Raw genomic sequence first — 18,226 nt, forward strand, 5'->3', positions numbered from 1 at the left:
GCTCAGCTGACCTGGAGATGTGCCGTGGGTCATCCTGCAGGCACCTCCTGAAGCAGTTCTCCTTCCTGTGGCTTGTGGGGTGGCAGGAAAGGACAGGGCACGAGTCACTACGAGGGCAACCAGGCCAGCTCCTCTGGGGAAGGGGGGCATCTTGCTTCCTGCGGGGATTCCTCTGGGCAGTAGGGAGTTGGCATTAGTGGAGCAAAAGGTCCTCCTTGGAAGGAGCAGCATGGTGTCCAAGAGCTGGTGGCTTCAGGGACAGGCTTTACAATCTTGTGAGTTTTTGATGCCTTTGAATAATGCCAGCAAGACCTGAGATCCTGGGCTTAGTTGGACATCTGGGAGAGGTGAGGGCACTGAGAGAGAGCAGAAGCTTCTCGCTTCTCCTGAGATCTCAAATCCAGACCACTTGTGCTCTACAAGAAAGGTCAGGCTTTTGCTTGGGTTGGCTTCCCTCTCCCGAGCTAGCTACCGTGCTGTCTCACCCACTCTCTCCTCCCTCCCCAGGATCCGCTGTTGTTAACTGGTTCCAGATAGTCCTTTTATATTGGGAATTCTTGTTAATGGAAGTACTGAGTGGGATACAGATTGTAATGATAATTAATGGGGGGAACCTTTAACAGAAGGAAGCAGAGCCGTTAGAACAGTGGGCGTCCTGCTTTCAGAACACAGTTGGTGTCCAAGGAGCAAAGAAATGTGTCTTGTCGCACTTATTTCCCTTATTAAACCCAGCAGGTGGCCTGTGCAATGCTGCGAGTCCTAGCTGCAGTGTGGATATTTATAATGCACCCATCTCTGTTGTACTGGAGTGCTTTAAACTAGGTGTGTAATTAGCCCGATGGCTCCCTTTGGGCACTTGGCTAGCAGAGAGGCAGTTGTTGGGCACACTCTGTCTGCACAACACTCTCAGCATACTCTGGTGGGTTGTCTCAGTGTAGCTTGGATCTTCCCCTCCTGGAGAAGCATTGTTATTTCCTTCAGACTGAGCTGGAGGCAGAGAGTTTATTGTATCTAGGAACTGATAGAGGTGGTCACACTCTTTGTGGCATCCCCTATAATTGTGTAAGCGAAGTTTCCAGGATCCTGGGTTAGATGTCTGATCACGTCCTTCAAAATCCTGCCTTGTGGTGTGTCTATGTTTGATATTTTGAAGATGCCCTCAGACTGACCCTAAGCCCAGCCTCGCTGTCTGTTCAACTTGCCATGAGAAACTCCAGGCATAGCTGGAGCTCTTAGGACCCTACTTGTGTGAGTCTGCCCTGTGAGTCAGCGCAGGAGGGCACGGTCTGGGGACGTAATCACCTGCAGGGAGCTTGTGCGGCCACGCTGTGGGTACCAGCCTGATCAGAGGATAGGGAATTGTCTCAGGAACGGCACCTTTCAAGGGAGTAGGGTGCATCAGGCCACCCCTGTTTAGTGACGTTCCCAGTGTTGATAAGCAGAGAGGAGGCAGCAGTGGAATCCTGTGCTCCAACCCCCACACTGTGACCCTTTTTCATCCTATGGAAAGCCTTTCTAACGTGCGTTATTTCTCCTTGCTTTTGCTGATCCCTTTTTCCTAGATGGAACGGCAGCGTCTGGCCCGAGAGAAGAAAATGAGGGAAGAGGCTGAGAGGACGAGGGATGAGCTGGAGAGAAGATTGATGCAGTTAAAGGAAGAGGCTACAATGGCCAACGAAGCTCTGGTAGGTCTCTGGGAGGCTGTTTCCCGAGGCATTGCAGCTGTTCCTCACTCTTTCCACTGCTGAAGCGTTTTAGGAGGCACACTGTGACTGTCCTATGGCTATTCTTAAACTGCTGCTGGTGGACAGTGAGCAGGAGGCTGGATGGGATGGATTTCATCCTTCTAGCCTGCTGTGGGAGGAGCGCAAAGGAGGGTGATTTGGGACAGAGCCTGGGCACATCCAGGTCTTGGCTGCAGAAGGCTGCAGGCTTTCATGGAAGGGAGGGACTCTATGGGCCATGGCGGCCGTGCAGAGCGAGCAGCTCAGGCCTCTGCTCCAAGGGTTGTAAGCGTGTTTGGGGAGATATTCAGTGCACTTAATGGCTTAATGTGCCTTGATTCTCAGATGAGATCTGAAGAGACAGCAGACTTGCTGGCTGAGAAGGCTCAGATCACAGAGGAGGAGGCCAAGCTCCTGGCTCAGAAAGCAGCTGAGGCTGAACAGGAGATGCAGCGAATCAAAGCCACGGCCATACGGACGGAGGAGGAGAAGCGGCTGATGGAACAGAAGGTGCTAGAGGCAGAGATGTTGGCACTGAAAATGGCGGAGGAGTCGGAGAGGAGGTCAGAGGGTACAACCTTGCAGCTGCCTCTGCTTTGCTTTCCAACCCCCTTCTGACTTAGCAGGAGCGGTGGCTCATGGTTTGAGTGAGTCCATCCAACGGTTTGCAGTGAGCCCTTGGCCTCCTGTGCATGTGCAGCAGCAAATGGCCCCAGGGCTCAGCTGGTTTCTCTCTCCATCTCGCTGTTTGCCACAGCTGGGCTGTCCCTGCGTGGGAAGAGGTGCTGGTAGAGCAGTGGTGGCCCTGATCTTTCCCTGGGTTGGAGCTAGAGACCCTTCTCTGAAGCCTTCTTTGGGAGAGATACTGTGGTGAAAGCAGCAGGGAAAGGGGCCGTCAGCTAGCGGGGGAGAAGGTACCGTGGTCCCTGGCACTCTGCCTTCCACACCTCTCACGCCCTGACAGCAGCAGTGGAAGCCAGCTCCACTTTTGGGTGATTTCTGCAAACACCCACTGCACTCCCCAAAGTACTTGACAACATTAATAACACTTTTTTTTTTTTTTTTCTGGATGGTAGAGCTACATTCCCTATGCACTCTTTATTCCTCTATTTACCTTTCAGTTGTTTATTTCTCCTTACCAGTCGTGAGCGCTCTGTTTCAAGTTAGCCTTGAGGTCTCCATGGCTCCTGGAATCCTTGCTTCTTGTTAAAACTGGTGTTTCTATCCTCTTGACACCAGAGCCCCGGTCCCATGGCACATTTGGTAGTGAGCAAGTGAAAGATCACTCTTGTTTCCTTCCAACTGATTACTCCTTTCCGTGTGAGAGCTTGCTTGGCGTCAGCCCTTCTGCTTAGACAAACGCTGCCCTTGTCCATCTCTTCTTGCCTTGGTCTCTATCTTGTGAAGTCTCCACTCAAATTTCAATCCAGAAGAGAAAGTGTCCTTCCCTCCTTTGGCTTTCTCCTTGTGGGGGGGTTCTTGAACCTCAAGGGTAAATACTAGTACTAGAATTGTTGGGCCCTGCGAGTGGGCAAAGCTGTGCAATCTGGGTGCTTTTTCATTTCTGAATGTAGTAAGTAATCGTTAGCAGAGGCTTACTGTCAGAAAACTGCCTCTCCTATAAGTCTGAGCTTAACTTCTGAAGTTGTTCTCCTCATTCTGGCGTCTTGGCACGCTTCTCCAGCCAAGAGGGAGCTAAGGCCTTGCTCACTGATGCTCATGCAGAGCCCATGTTGGAGCTGTCCTTCTGTAGCTTGGATTTTTGTGCTAATGAAAACGTTCCGCATGTCAGTGATTCAAATGATTTCTTAGTTTGGGACTTGTTGCAAGACAAATCTCAGCCTATTCCACACCTACACTGTAATCCTGCTTCTCTATCTTCTCATTCCTCTCAACTTCAATCTGATATTTGCCATTTGCTATTTTTCTCTGTAGGGCGAAGGAGGCTGATCAGCTAAAGCAAGACCTTCAGGAGGCTCGCGAGTCTGAGCGGAGAGCAAAGCAGAAGCTTTTGGAGATCACCAGCAAGTCGTCCTACACAGTAAGAGCGATCTGTGTTGTAGTCCCCACTTCCCAGCCTGTAAACATGCCCTCCTCTGTAGCCTGGAGGAGTCTCCTGTCACTGTCCTGTCGGTGGAGGGGTGTGAGCTGTCTCGCTGCATTCCTTAGCAGCTGTTCAGAAGCCCTTAGCAGTGCTTGCCCTTTTCATCCAGGCATCCCATCCAGCAGAAGATCACTTTGCTCTTTTTTATTTCCCTCTACCTACCCTGCCTCACGCTACAAGAGCTGCTGGTGAAATTAGAGACAGCAAATTTTAAGCCAATTTAACACATGCCAGAGCCATGCTTTGCTAGCACGTGTGGAGTGTACCATCTCAGCAATAGCTTTAAAATAGGGTTAAATACTTATGAAATGGAGGATGTCCTTATTCTTGTTAGGTAGGATAAACATTGTTCAGAAGCTGTAAATTCATTCTGTGGGCATAAACTGGATACTGTGTCTCTCTGTGCTGGAAAAAAACTTCCTTGAAGGGAGATTATTCCATAATTGCCCATTAAGGGGATTTCACACCTTCCTCTGAAGCATCTGGTCCTGGTTGCTGCCGGGGACTGAAACGCCAGACTGAATGACCATTGCTCCGATCCGTCTGGCAGTTCCTTTCCTCAACTTCTCTAATTGTGCTGCAGGGCCTGCAAAACCCATCAAGTACTCCCTTTCCCGTAGCTCACACCTGCCAGGGCTGCTGATTCGGCTGCCTCGCTGGCCTGAGGGGTGAAGGGGGAAGAGCTCGACAGCTTCAGGAATAAACTCAACAGACATATGTGGGAGTTATTGACCTATCTAGTACTGAAGCTTTAATTTGTACCTGGAGGCTCCTTCCCCCCTCCTCTGGAAACTTTTAAGGAGCAGATTGAAGAGGGCTTGAGATGAAGTAGCTTTTCATCCCAACTCTCTCAAGTTCCCTGCAGAAACGTTCAGGAGCTTTTAAAAAATGGCAGTGGTAGGAAACAGTCAGGTGCCCTTAGCTATGGGACACTCAGTCAAGTGCTAGCTACCTCAGCGCTTGATAAAGCTTAGCTGTGGAGTGCTCCGTATTTTACAAGGCACTAGGATTCTGGGATCCACCAGTTCTTTAATTCTGGTTTTAACTTGTGCAGAGGGTGGAGTGTCCTCATGGAAGCTCTGCTGCGTGGCTACATCAGCCCAACGTTGATGTTTTGGCAGCTCTTACGCATCCACGTTCCCTCGTGTTGCTGTGTCCATCCTTAGTCAGTCGGGCGGACCCCCAGCTAGCGAGGCCGCCTGCATAAATCCCTGTGCTTGGCTGTGTCCCTGCCTGCGGAGTTAAAGCCTCCTTAGTTGGGGGTGTTGTAGGGTGTCGTGGAGCTCAGCTCCACCCCTCCAGCTGCATCAGCCTGGAGGCGATCCACGCCAGACACACGGCGCTGCGTCTTCTCCCTTCCCTAAAGAGCCTTGGCCTTCCTGACATGGCTGCTGGTGCCAGGAGGGAAGGGGACATGCCCCAGTGAGGTGACAGGGTTCCCCCATGCAGCTGCTGCTCCTCCTGCCCCTCTTGTAGCCCCAGGAGGAGCACCGGGTCGTGCAGACTCGGTGGCTGTTGTTTTCCAAGGTCAGGAGGATGTCAGCGTGACCGTTGTGCCCATATCCAGGTGACAACACCTTGCTGGGCCTTCCATCCCCCGTTACGCCTGCCTCGCTTCTCCCTTCCCCTGTGGCCTCTCTGATCGCTCTGCTGCTTGTGTGTTTGGGGGTAGACAAGTGAGATGTGCAGAGATCTTGTTCCTGTACTCCACTTCAGAGAGCTGGATTTGGGCGAGCCTTCCTCCCCTGCCAGCACAGGGAGGGACCCGGCAGGCAAGTGCAGCCCAAGGGAGGGAATAAGCCCAGTGTGGCCTGAGGGATGAAGCAGTTTTGAAAGCTGCTGTTGGGAGGCTCGTGTCCCTCAGGTAAATGGCAGCTCTGACGAACGGTGCAAGATTCCAGCTTCTCACTTCTTTAATGAGGGTGTAACACTGAGTGTGTTCTTTACTGCGGTCCCAGTGCTTGTGCTGTGTTGTCCCCTGGCACCGAGAGCTAAACAGGACTTCCCTCTGAGGGAACAAGAGCAGGAGAGGAAGTGGGGAGTGGGTGGATGTGTTGCAGAAATGGAAAGAAACAGTTAAATTTAATTTTTTTTTTGGTAATTTTCCAGTCTCCCATCCTGGTTCTTTAAAGCTTGTTTCAGTATCTTTTTAGTCCTTGAAGCCCAGGCTGCTTTTGTGACGGGACTTACGGGTGATGCATGAGAAAGAAGACATGAATCTGAGTCTCGGGTTGTCAGGGCTGGGAGAACAATTCATTCTTTACTGCCTCAGCAATGGCTTTTCACCTTCTTCACTGCTCTTCAGGTACCAGTCATGGCAAGACTAAAGGTAGTCATCTCTTCTCTGATCCTCTTGAAGTAGTAAGTGGCTGTCTTGAGCTTGCCCAGATTCTTGAGCAGCGAAGTAAAGGCAGTGGCAGCAACAGGAGCTCTTCCTGCGGGGAAAACCTCATGACAGGACTTGCTCGGTGCTTCCTCTGTGCTTCCTCTGTATCGTCTGTGCTCCAGAGGGATGACCACTGTCAGCATGGTGCTTGCTCTGTTAACTGCAGGAAATTGCTTTAACGCAGTAACAGGGTTATGCAGTTTGTTCAAGGTGAGGAAACACAGAAGGGAAAAGGTCTGTGTCCCAGTGACACCGCACGTCCCTTGGATTAAAAATCTCTGCACTTTGTGCAAGACTTGCCCAAGATTATTGCATTTGGCAGGGAAAAGCTTTGCTCCAGGTATTAAGCCCTGTGCCTTTGAAAGCCCTTCCTTTGCTGTTTCTTTACTCTTCCTCACTGCTGCTGCTCTCTGACTTCGCAAATTTTTTCATTGCTCTATGAAAGAGCAGTGCTGAGGACAGGCGAGGAAGTGGCTGTAGTAACCCTGACAGGTTGGCATCTGGGCTTAATGATTGCAGCAACTGAAATTCCTGGTCAAGTGTTAACTGCTGTTGTTTGTGGTTTTTTTAAAACAAAACCCAACAGTTGAAAAAAAATGCTAAAGGTTGTTTGAAGGCCAGCGGGCTGGTTCTGATGATCCTGGCTCCCCTGCAGAGAGATCACAGACCCTCAGGTGGGAAGGGCTTTGCGAACACCCGTGTGCCTTACAGGGAAGGGACTTGAATGTCAATGTGATGCAGGTATTTAAATCAGTTAAGTGCTTTGGCAGACCTGTTCCCTTTCCTTCGAGACTGGAATTGAGGTACTCAGCTGTCCCTTTCAGCGCCTGCTCCAGAATTAATGCAGCTGTGTACTGCACTAGCAGCGATCACAAACGGGAGTAAGAAATTGTGTTTCCTTGTCATGTGAGTCTGACTTACCTGGAATGCTCCAGCCGGGCCAAGCAATGCAGTTCTGGGTGCTGCCTTGTTTATGCTTGTACTAGGTGTTTGCATTCCAGCTTTGCCTCTGCAGGGTAAATGAAATGTTGTCCCTCTCAGGTTTGTCCAGCTGACGAGCGAGCAGGGGACGAGCCCTGGCTGTTTGTGAATTCCAGGCTGGCAGTGAGGGAGGAGGCAGGTTATTGTGCAGAGTAAATCTGTCACCGCCCTGGCGCTAGTGGTTCTTGTTGAAGCAGAGCTAGCTGCAAACAATCCCTGGAGTATCCCAAATAGGAGAAATGAGGGAGGGAAATAACCAGCTGAAGCTCAAGATTTTGTTTGTTGGAGCAGGTTCCCTAGAACCATCCCACCAGCTTTTGGTGTGTGCTGCCAGAGCAGGCTGTCTCTGCAGCACCATCTCCTGCCATCCCCCTGGTCCTGGCTGGTTTGGGCACATTGTTTTCATAGCAGGAATCCCTTAAAGCAAGAAGGAGCATCTAGCAGAGAGGTGGGTGACCTTTTGGATGTCGGGCTGGATTTCTCCTGTCCAAAACGAGGGCTGAGCACGCTGGCAGCACTGACTCAGATCCACGCACAGTCTGTCACCTGGAGCCGCTGTGCCGTGTTTGATGGGTGCTGCTGCTTGTGACTTCACCTAACGTATCGCAGGAGCAGAGTGATGACTTGAGTCAGGGTGTTTTTCCGCTACCGTAATGAGCCCATTTATTAGAGGTGTGACAATTTTTGACTGAGAGAAGGGTCATTTTTTTTTTTTTTTTTTAGGGGAAGATAAAATCTGAGGGCCTGGCAGTGTGTGTCAGTGGGGGATATCGCAGCATTTTGCAGGAGGAAGAAAGTCCCAAATCCTTGCTCAGGTGTGATATGAGTGATTCCCTGTGTTATCTCTGCATTTCCAACTGAACCCAGCAGTGGTTCCTAAACACTTGGAACTGTAAATTACTGCAAAGATAAAAATGTATCGGTGCATCTCCATGGACCTTACTGAAACTGCATCCCAAGTTAACCCTTGGGGTTACGTTGTTCTTTGCCCACACTTTGGGGAGCAGCAGAGTTCAGGACTGTGCTGTCATACAGGGTCTTACATTGCCCCTGTTCACAGCTTGTGCTTTTCAAGTTTGATTTAATGTTAAATAGATGTCGGATGTTTCCCAAGAGACAGCTTCTGTCTGACATTGTTTTAAGTGGCACAGCAGTGATAAAACCTAGATTTTACCAAGTTTTGTCAACAGAGTTTGCAGGCAGGTGGTGTTTTGTTTCCTCTTTACTACTACAAAGAGCAGGGTCCCAGAGGAGTAATAGCCCTGAATTTAAGAGCATATTGGGAATGATCTTCAGGCTCATCTGGTGCTTGGGACGCTCTGCTTCTGCAGCGCCCTTGCAATCTTCTGTTAAAAGATCACCAGCTGAAAAAGAACCTCATCATCTGCTCTCCAGAAAGTTTGAGGCTGGTTCAGACAAATGGGGTTGTGGGCTGTGTTGCCTCAGGAATACACGTGCCCCCTCCCTTTCCCCATGTGAATGATGAGATCCTCCCGGTTCAGCGCCGCTGCAGGGTAGAATACACCCAGCTCCAAGAAGAGCATGTGCTTACCTGTGTGAGTAGCAGATCAGGACCTTATTTACAGCATTAGTAAGTAGCCCCTTGTACTGTGTGCTTAGGTGTCGCTCTGATTTTACCTCTTGTTACAGAACATTTGCGATAGGAACACTCGTGTGGCCAAAAGGGATTAATTTGTCCTCTTTCTCTTTAGCAGTCCATGAACTCAAGTACAACAGCACTGCCTACCGACCTGCCGAGCTTCAACCTCATCAACGAGAGCCTGTCCTTTGACTTCAAGGATACGGACATGAAGAGGCTTTCAATGGAAATTGAGAAAGAGAAGTATGTGGCACGCATCCAGTCCGGGCCAGGGCTGGGATTTGTGCCTTGGTTGCAGTGGGAGGGCTTGCACCGGGGCTGAACGTGACTTTTACATCCCAGATGAGCACCGGTGTGAGGTGAAAGGGGGAGAGGTTTTTTGGTTTCACATTCACCAGGTCATGAGTAGCTCTGCCCGGAGCATGATGTAGCTACTGGTTGACCATTTCTCTGGGTGGAGACCTGGTGTCACAGGTGTCTCTACTGCCTGGTGTCTCTACTGCCTGCTTAAAGGCGAGTTTAAGCACGCTGAGCCTGGCATCAGGCAATTCCTCTCCATGTGGTTAACCTGGCTCTTGTTTAGGCTTGAACTACCCATGTTGGTAGAAAGAGTTAACAGCAGTCTGACTGCTGGTGCACACTGAGCTGTTGCAGGCTGGTGCTTGTGCATTTGCAGTGTGTCCAGAGAGTGTCTGGTAAGGTCCCATGTTAGGGCTTTAACCCCTTTTTCTTGGAATCTGTGTCATGTTTATATATAAAAATGTGCGCAAGCAAGTTTGGATGTGATTACAAGCTTTGATCTTGTGTTTTCCTGAGGGTGTAAGTGTAGCCTTCAAAATTACAAATTTAGCAGAAATCAAAGCAGATCAGATTTTAATCTCTGTAGTAATAATGTGCTTTGTTCATTGATTGGGTAGTAGATCAAAGCTAGAAGGGCTCTGCCATAGCACTCTGGCCAAAACTTCCTGGGGCTGGAATGAAACAGCCCTGGATCCCAGAGGGTGGTTTATTTTGCCTCTGCTCAGTACCCTCTCTCATGTATGAAATAACAGACCACTGTGCTAGAGACAAAGGTTAAAAACTTTTCCTAAAGCCAGAAGGAAAAAGAAGCCAAAAATAACAGGATAATTCCTGGTTCTGTACCCAGGTTGCTAACTAGGTCATCCCACTCTCCTAAGCAGGAAGAGCTTGGCTCTGCCAAATTCTGAAAGCAATAGCATGCATGCTTTTGCTGACTTCCCTGGGACTGTTCACCTTCCTCGGGTGCTGAGATAAACCTCGCTACAAATTTTGGCACTCTGAAAGGGTTCTTGTTAGTCTGCTGGTACTTTGACCAGGGTCTCAGTGTTTAATCACAAGTACAAGGCTGGCATGGTGTGATTTTTTTTCTCCAGTCAATGCTTCGTCGTGGAAGACAGGGACGAGTCCCAAGAATGGCTGGGTTTGGTGGTGGTTTTTTTTCTTTCTTTCTTTTTTTGGGAGACCTTTCTCCCTCCCAGGGATGCTGTGTGTCTACAAGGTACCTGATATTTTGGGGGCAGTGCTTTCTCCCACACAGTTTACAAGCTAAATCCCTCTAAAACATGAGAAGTCAGTACATCAGGGTCCTTCCTTACTGGAAGGATTTGTGCCTTCGAGTTTGAGAGCTGGGTTTGAGAGTAGAGTAGTGCTGCTTAAACCGCTGTCTTGTAGACTGAAACTGTGCAATGTTCACCTACGTCCTGGCGCAGCTTCACTCGGAAATGGGGAGACTTAGAAATATCATCCAGCAGCTCCAGCTTGGCTTTATTTTTTTATAGTACCGTAACATACAGTTTTGTTCCTGGGTCAGCTGTCTGGGTCCTCTTTTTAATAACGAACAAATCATTGCTCGGAGGAGTTTACTGTGTGCTGTAAACTAATGTTGTCAGTTCCACGCCCTAGAAATGATGAAGATAAGGTTTTTCTGTTATAATTCTGTTATCGACTGCCACGGTATCATGTCACCACGTGCAGCTGGCCAGTACTAACCCAGGACTTTTTTGTGTGTGCTAGGGTAGAGTACATGGAGAAAAGCAAGCACCTGCAGGAGCAGCTGAATGAGCTGAAGACAGAAATTGAGGCACTGAAGCTAAAGGAGAGAGAGACAGCTCTGGATATATTGCACAACGAGAATGCCAGCCGAGGCAACAGCAAGCACAACACTATTAAAAAGGTATCGGAGGGCTCCAGTTTGTATCTCGCCTGATGAAATCCTTTAAAAAACCAACAAAATAACCGTTCTTTTTGATTTAGCTTTTGCACAAGTTGTTATAATAAAATTGTTTGATCTAGGCTTTCTTCCCCGGCTGCTTAGCTTTGAACCAGGGTGCAGAGAATTTCAGCTTCTGGTGGTCCTGGCTTATATTTGCCACAACCAAGCCTTGTCTCTTCAGTGCTGTGTGAAGGGATGCAAAGGTCTCGAGGTTTGAAGGTCTTGCTGAACCTTAACAAAAGCTGTACAGGGGTGCTGTTAGAAGGGATCTGCTACCCTCGTGACCCCAGGAACAGGAAAAGCCCCACCTGCCTGTTGCAACCATTCTCTGCAGGCATTGCAAGGAAGCAGCATTCAGGTGGTCTGGTAAATAATAAGGGGAAAAAATACTCCTGATTTAGGGGCTTTCAGTAGAAAAAGCCAAAAGCCTCGTCCTCTCTTTTAATCTGTTCTTGAGTAACCTATAGTGCAGCTTCAACTACTAACAGCAAAATCTTTTGGCTAGCAGGATGTGTGTGAGATGACTGCTCCCTGTGCTGTGGACCCTGGAACCACCTGCCTCTAGAAATGGGGTTGAGATGAGCAGCTTAGCCAAAAAGTTAGGATGGCTGGGTCTGCTAGCCTGGGGGTCACACCTGAAAGGTCACAACAAAGCCCGTTCTTTATTTTTACATCCTGTCCTTTTTGTTTTGCTTAATAGCCCTGCTGTTCTCCCAGCTGGGCTCAGTGTAACGAGGGGCTGGGGGCGCATCCATAATCGGTATGGTGGGATGTAGTGGTCAGCCCCTCTCGCCTGCAGAGGCTTTTACCCTGCAAAGGCTTTTACCCAGCTGGCTTTCTGCTAGCAGCTGTCTTTGTGAAGGACTCCTGTATGGCATGGGATGCAGGCTGTGGTAACAACTCCAGGTTTTAAAAACAAATGTACTACTCCCGGCTGAGAGTTATGTCTGAAAGGATTTGAAAATATCGGTTCACGGCAACGTTCATGGCTGGGAGTTTATGATCACTGAATTAGGGCAGGAAAATGAATCTAGTGGGTCTCACTTCCTGGTTTCCCCGTGCTAGCCCTGAGCTATTCGGGTTCCTGGTCCCACCAGAGCAGAGAATATAAAAATCTTCAGAGTCCCTTTTGTCGTCGTAGAATCTGAAGACATTTCTGCTCCCAGTAGGTTTTGGTAGGTTTTGTCTCCGTGCTTAGAATCCTCAGTTGAAATGGAGAATGCTAAATTTTCACTTCTGACAGAGACGAGTTCATAGAGAGCTGATGGTCCCATTTGTCTCACTTAAAGAAGGTGGCTGGGCAATCATTCCGATGTCTGTCAGAGCTCATCGCTGTAATTGGGACTGTGCGGTCAGTCTTCGTTACTTTGAAGCTGGAGTCTTGTCCTGTCCCCTCCCCTCAGGAGGGAACCAAAGCTTCCTGGCTCCTGCATCTTCGCTGGAGGAGCAAAGGTTTTTAAATAATAGTCTATTAGTGGAGCACATCAGAATAAAATTACAGACTGCTTTTGTTCATGCCTCCAGGAGGTCAGGAGGGCTTTTGTCTTTGCAGTTGTGATGGAAAGGAAAATGCAAGACACTGGAAATGGAAAAGGGGATAGCAGTTTAGCCATACTTAAATAATACCAACCCTCTGCCCCACCTGGAAGCCGCTGATCACTTCAGTGCTCCAGGCAATCTGTACAGATTGAACAAATGACATTACTCATATCACAGAGGATTATTTTTTTGTTGTTCATTTTATTTTGCTGGTTTAGCCTCAAGCCCAGGGCAGAAGACCTATCTGCATTTGAGACTTCAAAGTAGGTTATTCCAAGGTACTCTGCGTGGGGCGATGGGATCCCTGGCTGTAATACTAACCCGTGCATGAGCTTGCCTGCGATATGCACCGCTCTAGCCAGCACCCATTGCTGCCACCCCTAAAACGCTCCTGACGCACCGCAGCGGGGTGCGGTGGGGTGAGCCCGGGCTGGCCGCGGCGCAGCACCCTGCCCGTCCCCGCGGTGAACCGTGCAGCACGTCGCAGGCAGCTGCCCTGCCCAGCTCCCGCTCCCTCGGTAGCGTTCGCAGCGTCTCTGCATTCGATTTTGCACCTGACCCTCCGTGCTGGGAAGCGTCTTTTCTTGGCAGAAGTTGAGTTGGCAGCGTCAGTGGGGGAGTGCAGGCGTAGATGCTTAAATAATTAAACATGCCTGGTTTTGCTCTGCTGCCGGTGGCTGGGAATCTATTGGAGATGCAGGGTGGCCTTTGAAGATTTCTTTAATGAAGTAAACCAGGACCATCCCCCTTGTTTGCTGTAGAAAGAAATTCAGGATTTTAAAAAAAACCAACCACCAAACAAACCCCATCAACTCTTTGTTGCCAAAACTGTCTAACAGGCTAAAAACACACGCCTCCGTCTTGGAGCGGAGCAGCACGTGGACGCGTTATGCGCGTCTGCCTCTTTGAGGAGTATCACGGGAACACGAAGCAGACGGTTGAGGACAGCCGGTGTCTGCAGGTACCTCCTGGGCCAGGCTGCAGCTGGGGGTGGTGCTGGAGGTAGAGCTGTTGGTCGCCATCGCGCCTGGGGACACCGGCTGTCAGAGCCGCTCTCCTTCCTGCCTGCGATGCCTCTGCCTGTCCCCTGCCTCCTTCAGCATGCCGGTGACTCCTGCTCTGTTAATGCCATGTCTCTTCTTTCCGGAGCCTGCTTTCCTCTGAGGATTTGCCCTCAATCTTCAGGCTGTGTGTGTGCAGAGCGTTGACTCCTTCGGGAGGATGAGTTTGGGGAAGCTTTTTTGCTCTTTCCTCGACCATGGTTCTTGCACACCCACAGGGTTTAGCGGGTTTGGAGTGGTAGCGCTAAGGGAAGGAACAGCACGGATGCTGTGGTAGCAGTGCTCACGAAGGCGGGTGCCAAAGCCTTTGGAAAAAGCTTTCATTAAAAGTTACTCAGGGCTTGAACAGCCCTGCCTGCATAGCAGGCACGCACAGCTGACAGTGGAGCAATTTCTCAGCACCTCTGGAGCTCTAGCAGAGGCAGGAGGATGCTTTAGATGCAGACTTCCCCCTGGCTGGTACCCAGAAGTGATCAGCACAGGTTTGTGCCATTTTGCATGGACCAGCCCTTTCAGGGCTGCAGGCAGGGCTGTAAATCACTCAAGTTAGGGTTTTGTGCTGGCTGGCTGCCACCAACCGCTCTTCGGGGGGCTGCAGGTGTTCCCAAGACGGGCTGCTCGCATTGTTAAGCATTTCCTTGGGGAAGAGGCTAAAACAAGGGGCGACGCTGCAAGTCTGGGCCACCTTGGATGTGTCTCTGGGGCAGGCTGACTGTGGTTGAAACCTGCTGTCCCATCCTGACTGGCTTGAGGAACTCTGTGGCAGGTGAAATTGGGGTGAAATCCACTTGTGGCTGCAGCATGAGGAAGTGAAATGAAGCCCTGACAGTTTGTGGAAAGACTAATCCAGCAGCTGGGAGAGATTCGGTGCCTGGGAGGAGCCCCCATAATTAAACCAGATGCACAGCAAGTGCTGCGGTGTGACCTCTGGGTTTTGTTGCCTGCCTTTGAAGACGCCTGCTAAGTTTTTCATGTTTAATTACGTGGTTAACATGCTAATCCTTTTTTATGAGCTCTGTGGGCACAGCAGAAGCACCTCATCTGGAAACTGATTTCCCTTCTCCGTAGTGCTCTCCACCGTGGGCTGGTGCTGCTGACTCCAGCTGGCTCAGCTTCGGGAGGGTGTACTGCTTAGGCTGTAGTAGAAGATGAAAAAACCCACTTCTTCCTCGCATCCTCTGGTGTAGAAAGGCTCCCAGGACAGGCTGCTGCTCTAAAACACAATCAGGTCTTTCATTCCAGTTGCTTTCTTCTTGCACAGTCATGCTTATTTACTGTGATTTAAGCCCTTTGAAGTATCCAGGCAAGGAGCAAATCTCCACGCCTGTTCCCAGACAAGCAGCTTTGTCCTTGAGCAGTGCTCTGGTCCTTCAGCGGACAGGCTTGGCCTTCCCCTGCCAGGCTCTCGGGTGGCTCTCGGCTTGTTGTTGGACACAGTGCTCGAGCTCCCACCTAGGGACCAGTACTTCTGGTGCCCCTGGGGATTGCGTGGACCTTGGTGGTGGGATGAGCTGTTGCTGATGTGCTCTTGCTGGCTGCTCTCCTGGCTGATCCTGATTGCGGTGCAGTGTTGCCCTCAACTCTGGTGATACAGGATTTTTTCCCATCATCGAGGCACTTGAGGTTTGGATAAGCTACTTCAAATCTGCTTATTTATCACCAGTAGACTAGTCTGGGCTTCCTCTGTCATTGGACCATGAACAGTCATGTTCTACCCCGTCCCTATGGACGCAGCATTGTCCCTTCGGGTTTAGGCAGTGAGCAGCTCCTGGCTGCCAAGCACGGAGAGGCGAGCGAGGCAGAGCACCTCTGCAGGCTTGTCTTCACTCCTCTCACCTTCAGGATACGCTGTGGTCTGTCCTCTACAGCAGTGTAAGGGCACTGGTGAATTAGTGATGGGCACTGCCATCTGAGTCTCTCGTGATGCAGATACAAAGCTGCTGTGCCACCACCAAATGTCACGAGGCTACTTAATCATCTGGACAGGCTGAAGGTTTCTGGGAGGCTGGCGCTGGGGCAGATGGCTTCCCTCTGCCCGTTCCCCAGCTGCGCCCGGCTAGCATCTTGCTAAGGATCACTGAAACATGTCCCTCGAGGACTTCAATAAATCTTGTGGGGTCTCTTTGTCATCTCCTGGGGCCTCGCTTCCTCACCTCTCCCCTTCTGGGACCTGCAGACTCCCCTGCCTGAAATGGATCCGCTTTGCTCCAGTGGTTTGCTGGGGAGATGGAGGACCACGGCCATTTCAGGGAAGGAGAATGTTCTTGTGCCTCTGGAGTTTCATCCTGCAGAGGGAGGGGACCAGCACGAGAAACACTTCTGCTCTGGGAAGGGCAAAAGGAGGGAGCCTGCATGGTACAGAGCAGGCTGAGCTGCACACAGGTGCGTCCATCCTTTCCTGTGGATCCTGTGACAGCCCGCACACGGGTGAGGTGCTCTTCAGTCTCATGCAGAACTGCAGCATTGCCGTGGCATCGCTGTATAATCCACTCCCACCAGGAGAGGGGAAGGCTGCGTGCTGCAGAGCGGGCACGCGACCAGTGAGGGACTTTCCAGGAGAAGCAGCACCGGCGTTCCCTGTCCCCTCGGGAGCTGTGAGGGTAGAGGGAAAAGACGAGTGAGGATGCTGGCTTTTTGTGCTGCCTGGCACCCGGCTTGGATGCAGGCGAGAGCCAGGAGATACGCGGTGAGCAGAGCAGCTCTAGACGCCTCTGGACACACATTTTCTGAGTGCAGGAGGAGGTGGAGGCACATCCCACGTGGGTCTTGCCCACACGTAACCGTGTGTGCAAGGCTGTGTCCCTGCTAGGTTCATTTTTTTTTTTCTGCCCTTGTTCTCCTCGGAGCTGGGAAGTGAAACTCCCTGGCAGCTAAACTGGGACACGGCAGCCTCCTTTCCTTGTTTACAAGGAGCGAAAGGAAACTAGGAAACATCAGGCCTATCAGCTATTTTTGTGGCAGCCTTTGAAAAGCATTTCCTTCAAATGGAGCATCATCTTCTCTCTTTTAAACGCACTCATCAAAGCGTTGGAGGCCGGGGGAAAGTTGTGCTTGGGAGAGAATAAACGGCAGCGTGGGAGTAAGAGAGAAACGACGAGGTGGGGACTGGAAAGGGGGGCGGGGAGGGAAAAATAGGAAGGTTTTGGTTTCAAAAGTAAATGTGGGAATTGAAAGGTCCACCTGGCCGGTGGGGACGGGGGAGTGAGCAGGGATGGAGAAACACATTCAGGGGAGGGGAGAGGGAATAAGGAGGATTTACTGTATGCAGCACCGGGTGATGATTTAGCGGGGACCACAGATCTCCCTGCCAGCAGCAGGGAAGCATCCCCAACATCGCATGGGGTAAGGTGATGCTGCTGCGAGTGGCACTGGTCCCCCCCTCCTCCGGCCTGGCCAAGCTGCAGGATAAGCAAGGAAACGGCAAGGAAAAGACCAATTTTAAACCTCTCCCTGTTCCTCGGGTCCCGGGAGGATGGGGGAAGGTTGATGTGATTTGCAGCCCCCTTTCCCTGCCTGTGCCCCGTCTCCAGTGTGTGGGGAGGGCACCGGCCCCCGTGGGCTCGCTGGGAGCCCGGGCGGTTTCTCTCTATTCGGTTTGCCCAGCCAGCAGAAGTTATGTGCCTGCAGTTATTGGGTTAGCCGCTCTAAACCGCATTTGGCTATGAAGGACTTATTGGGTTGCTTTTGTTTGTTTGTTTTTCTTAAATCAAATCAGTCCAGCAGCCCTGGGTAAAAGCAGAGCTCAGAGGAACCCCAGCGTAGGAATGCAGAGAGTGGGACTCTTCCCTTTCTCATATCTTGATTCATTTGAGCTCTGGCAGCTTAATTGCGCTCCTTCTCTCTCTCTCTAAATTTTCTTTGATGGCTCTGGTAGTGCATTGTGGAGCCCACCCTCCCTCCTGCAGAAAGGAGATTATCATAATACTGCTTGTAAATCAATTTTTTTTTTCCCCTGTCCTCACTGGCAAGAATGTAACTTGCTCTTAATCACTCTGCCTCGCCTGCACAACCTTACGGTATGGGTATATATATTTATTTCTTCTTGCCTGGCTGGGCAAAGGGGAGGCAGAGAGTGTGGGGAGTTTGCAGAGGTGCTGGAGGCCACCTTAGGTCTTTCCCGCAGCAGATGGTGGAGAGGCCGGAGCAGAGCTGCGCTCTCCTCCCCAGCTGCTCTGCTCCTCGCTTTTATGTCCCGCTGCAGAAAAGAACAAAACCAGTTGCCCCCTGCGTGAAGGAGTGGGATTTCCCTGCCGAGAGCTGTCTGGGGCTCACGCTGCAGGGCTCCCCGCAGCGCTGGGGGGGATGAGTCAGGCTGCCCTGAGGGGCTTCCCTTGGCTCTGCCCGTCTTCCTCCAGCCGCATCCCTCGGGTTTTGTCATGCTGCAGCCATGCTAGGCTCGCTGTCGAGGCCACAACACCGGCCGGTGGCAGAGCTCCCCGCCGGCCATGGGAGCGAGGAGCGCCCTGCCTGCAATTGCTCAACAGCAAGAAAAACAAGAATAAAAGAAAGAAAAAAGGAGGGGGGGAGTTTTCCCTCCAGGCACAGCGGAGCAGTGGTAGTAGAGGGTCACTGTGCAGTCAAGAGCAATCCTAATTTCC

At 50.9% G+C, this 18,226-nt stretch overlaps 1 protein-coding gene across 9 annotated transcripts in view; it reads left to right on the forward strand.

Moving 5' to 3' along the window:
- NF2 (NF2, moesin-ezrin-radixin like (MERLIN) tumor suppressor) overlaps positions 1–18,226 on the forward strand; it is a 49,062-nt gene that overhangs the window by 26,267 nt on the left and 4,569 nt on the right. For 3 of the 9 annotated variants that reach the window (XM_074844674.1, XM_074844681.1, XM_074844680.1), the window contains 5 exons: positions 1,563–1,685; positions 2,070–2,287; positions 3,660–3,765; positions 8,908–9,038; positions 10,830–10,989. In XM_074844674.1, the coding sequence (XP_074700775.1) occupies positions 1,563–1,685; positions 2,070–2,287; positions 3,660–3,765; positions 8,908–9,038; positions 10,830–10,989 (738 nt within the window). Of the gene's footprint in view, positions 1–1,562; positions 1,686–2,069; positions 2,288–3,659; positions 3,766–8,907; positions 9,039–10,829; positions 10,990–12,384; positions 12,390–12,785; positions 13,384–13,406; positions 13,529–18,226 lie in introns of those variants that run through there. The other 6 variants (XR_012625689.1, XM_074844682.1, XM_074844677.1 and 3 more) reach the window with 6 other exon arrangements.

This window comes from Strix aluco, chromosome 18 (assembly GCF_031877795.1).
Source record: "Strix aluco isolate bStrAlu1 chromosome 18, bStrAlu1.hap1, whole genome shotgun sequence".
NCBI classification, from domain to species: domain Eukaryota; kingdom Metazoa; phylum Chordata; class Aves; order Strigiformes; family Strigidae; genus Strix; species Strix aluco.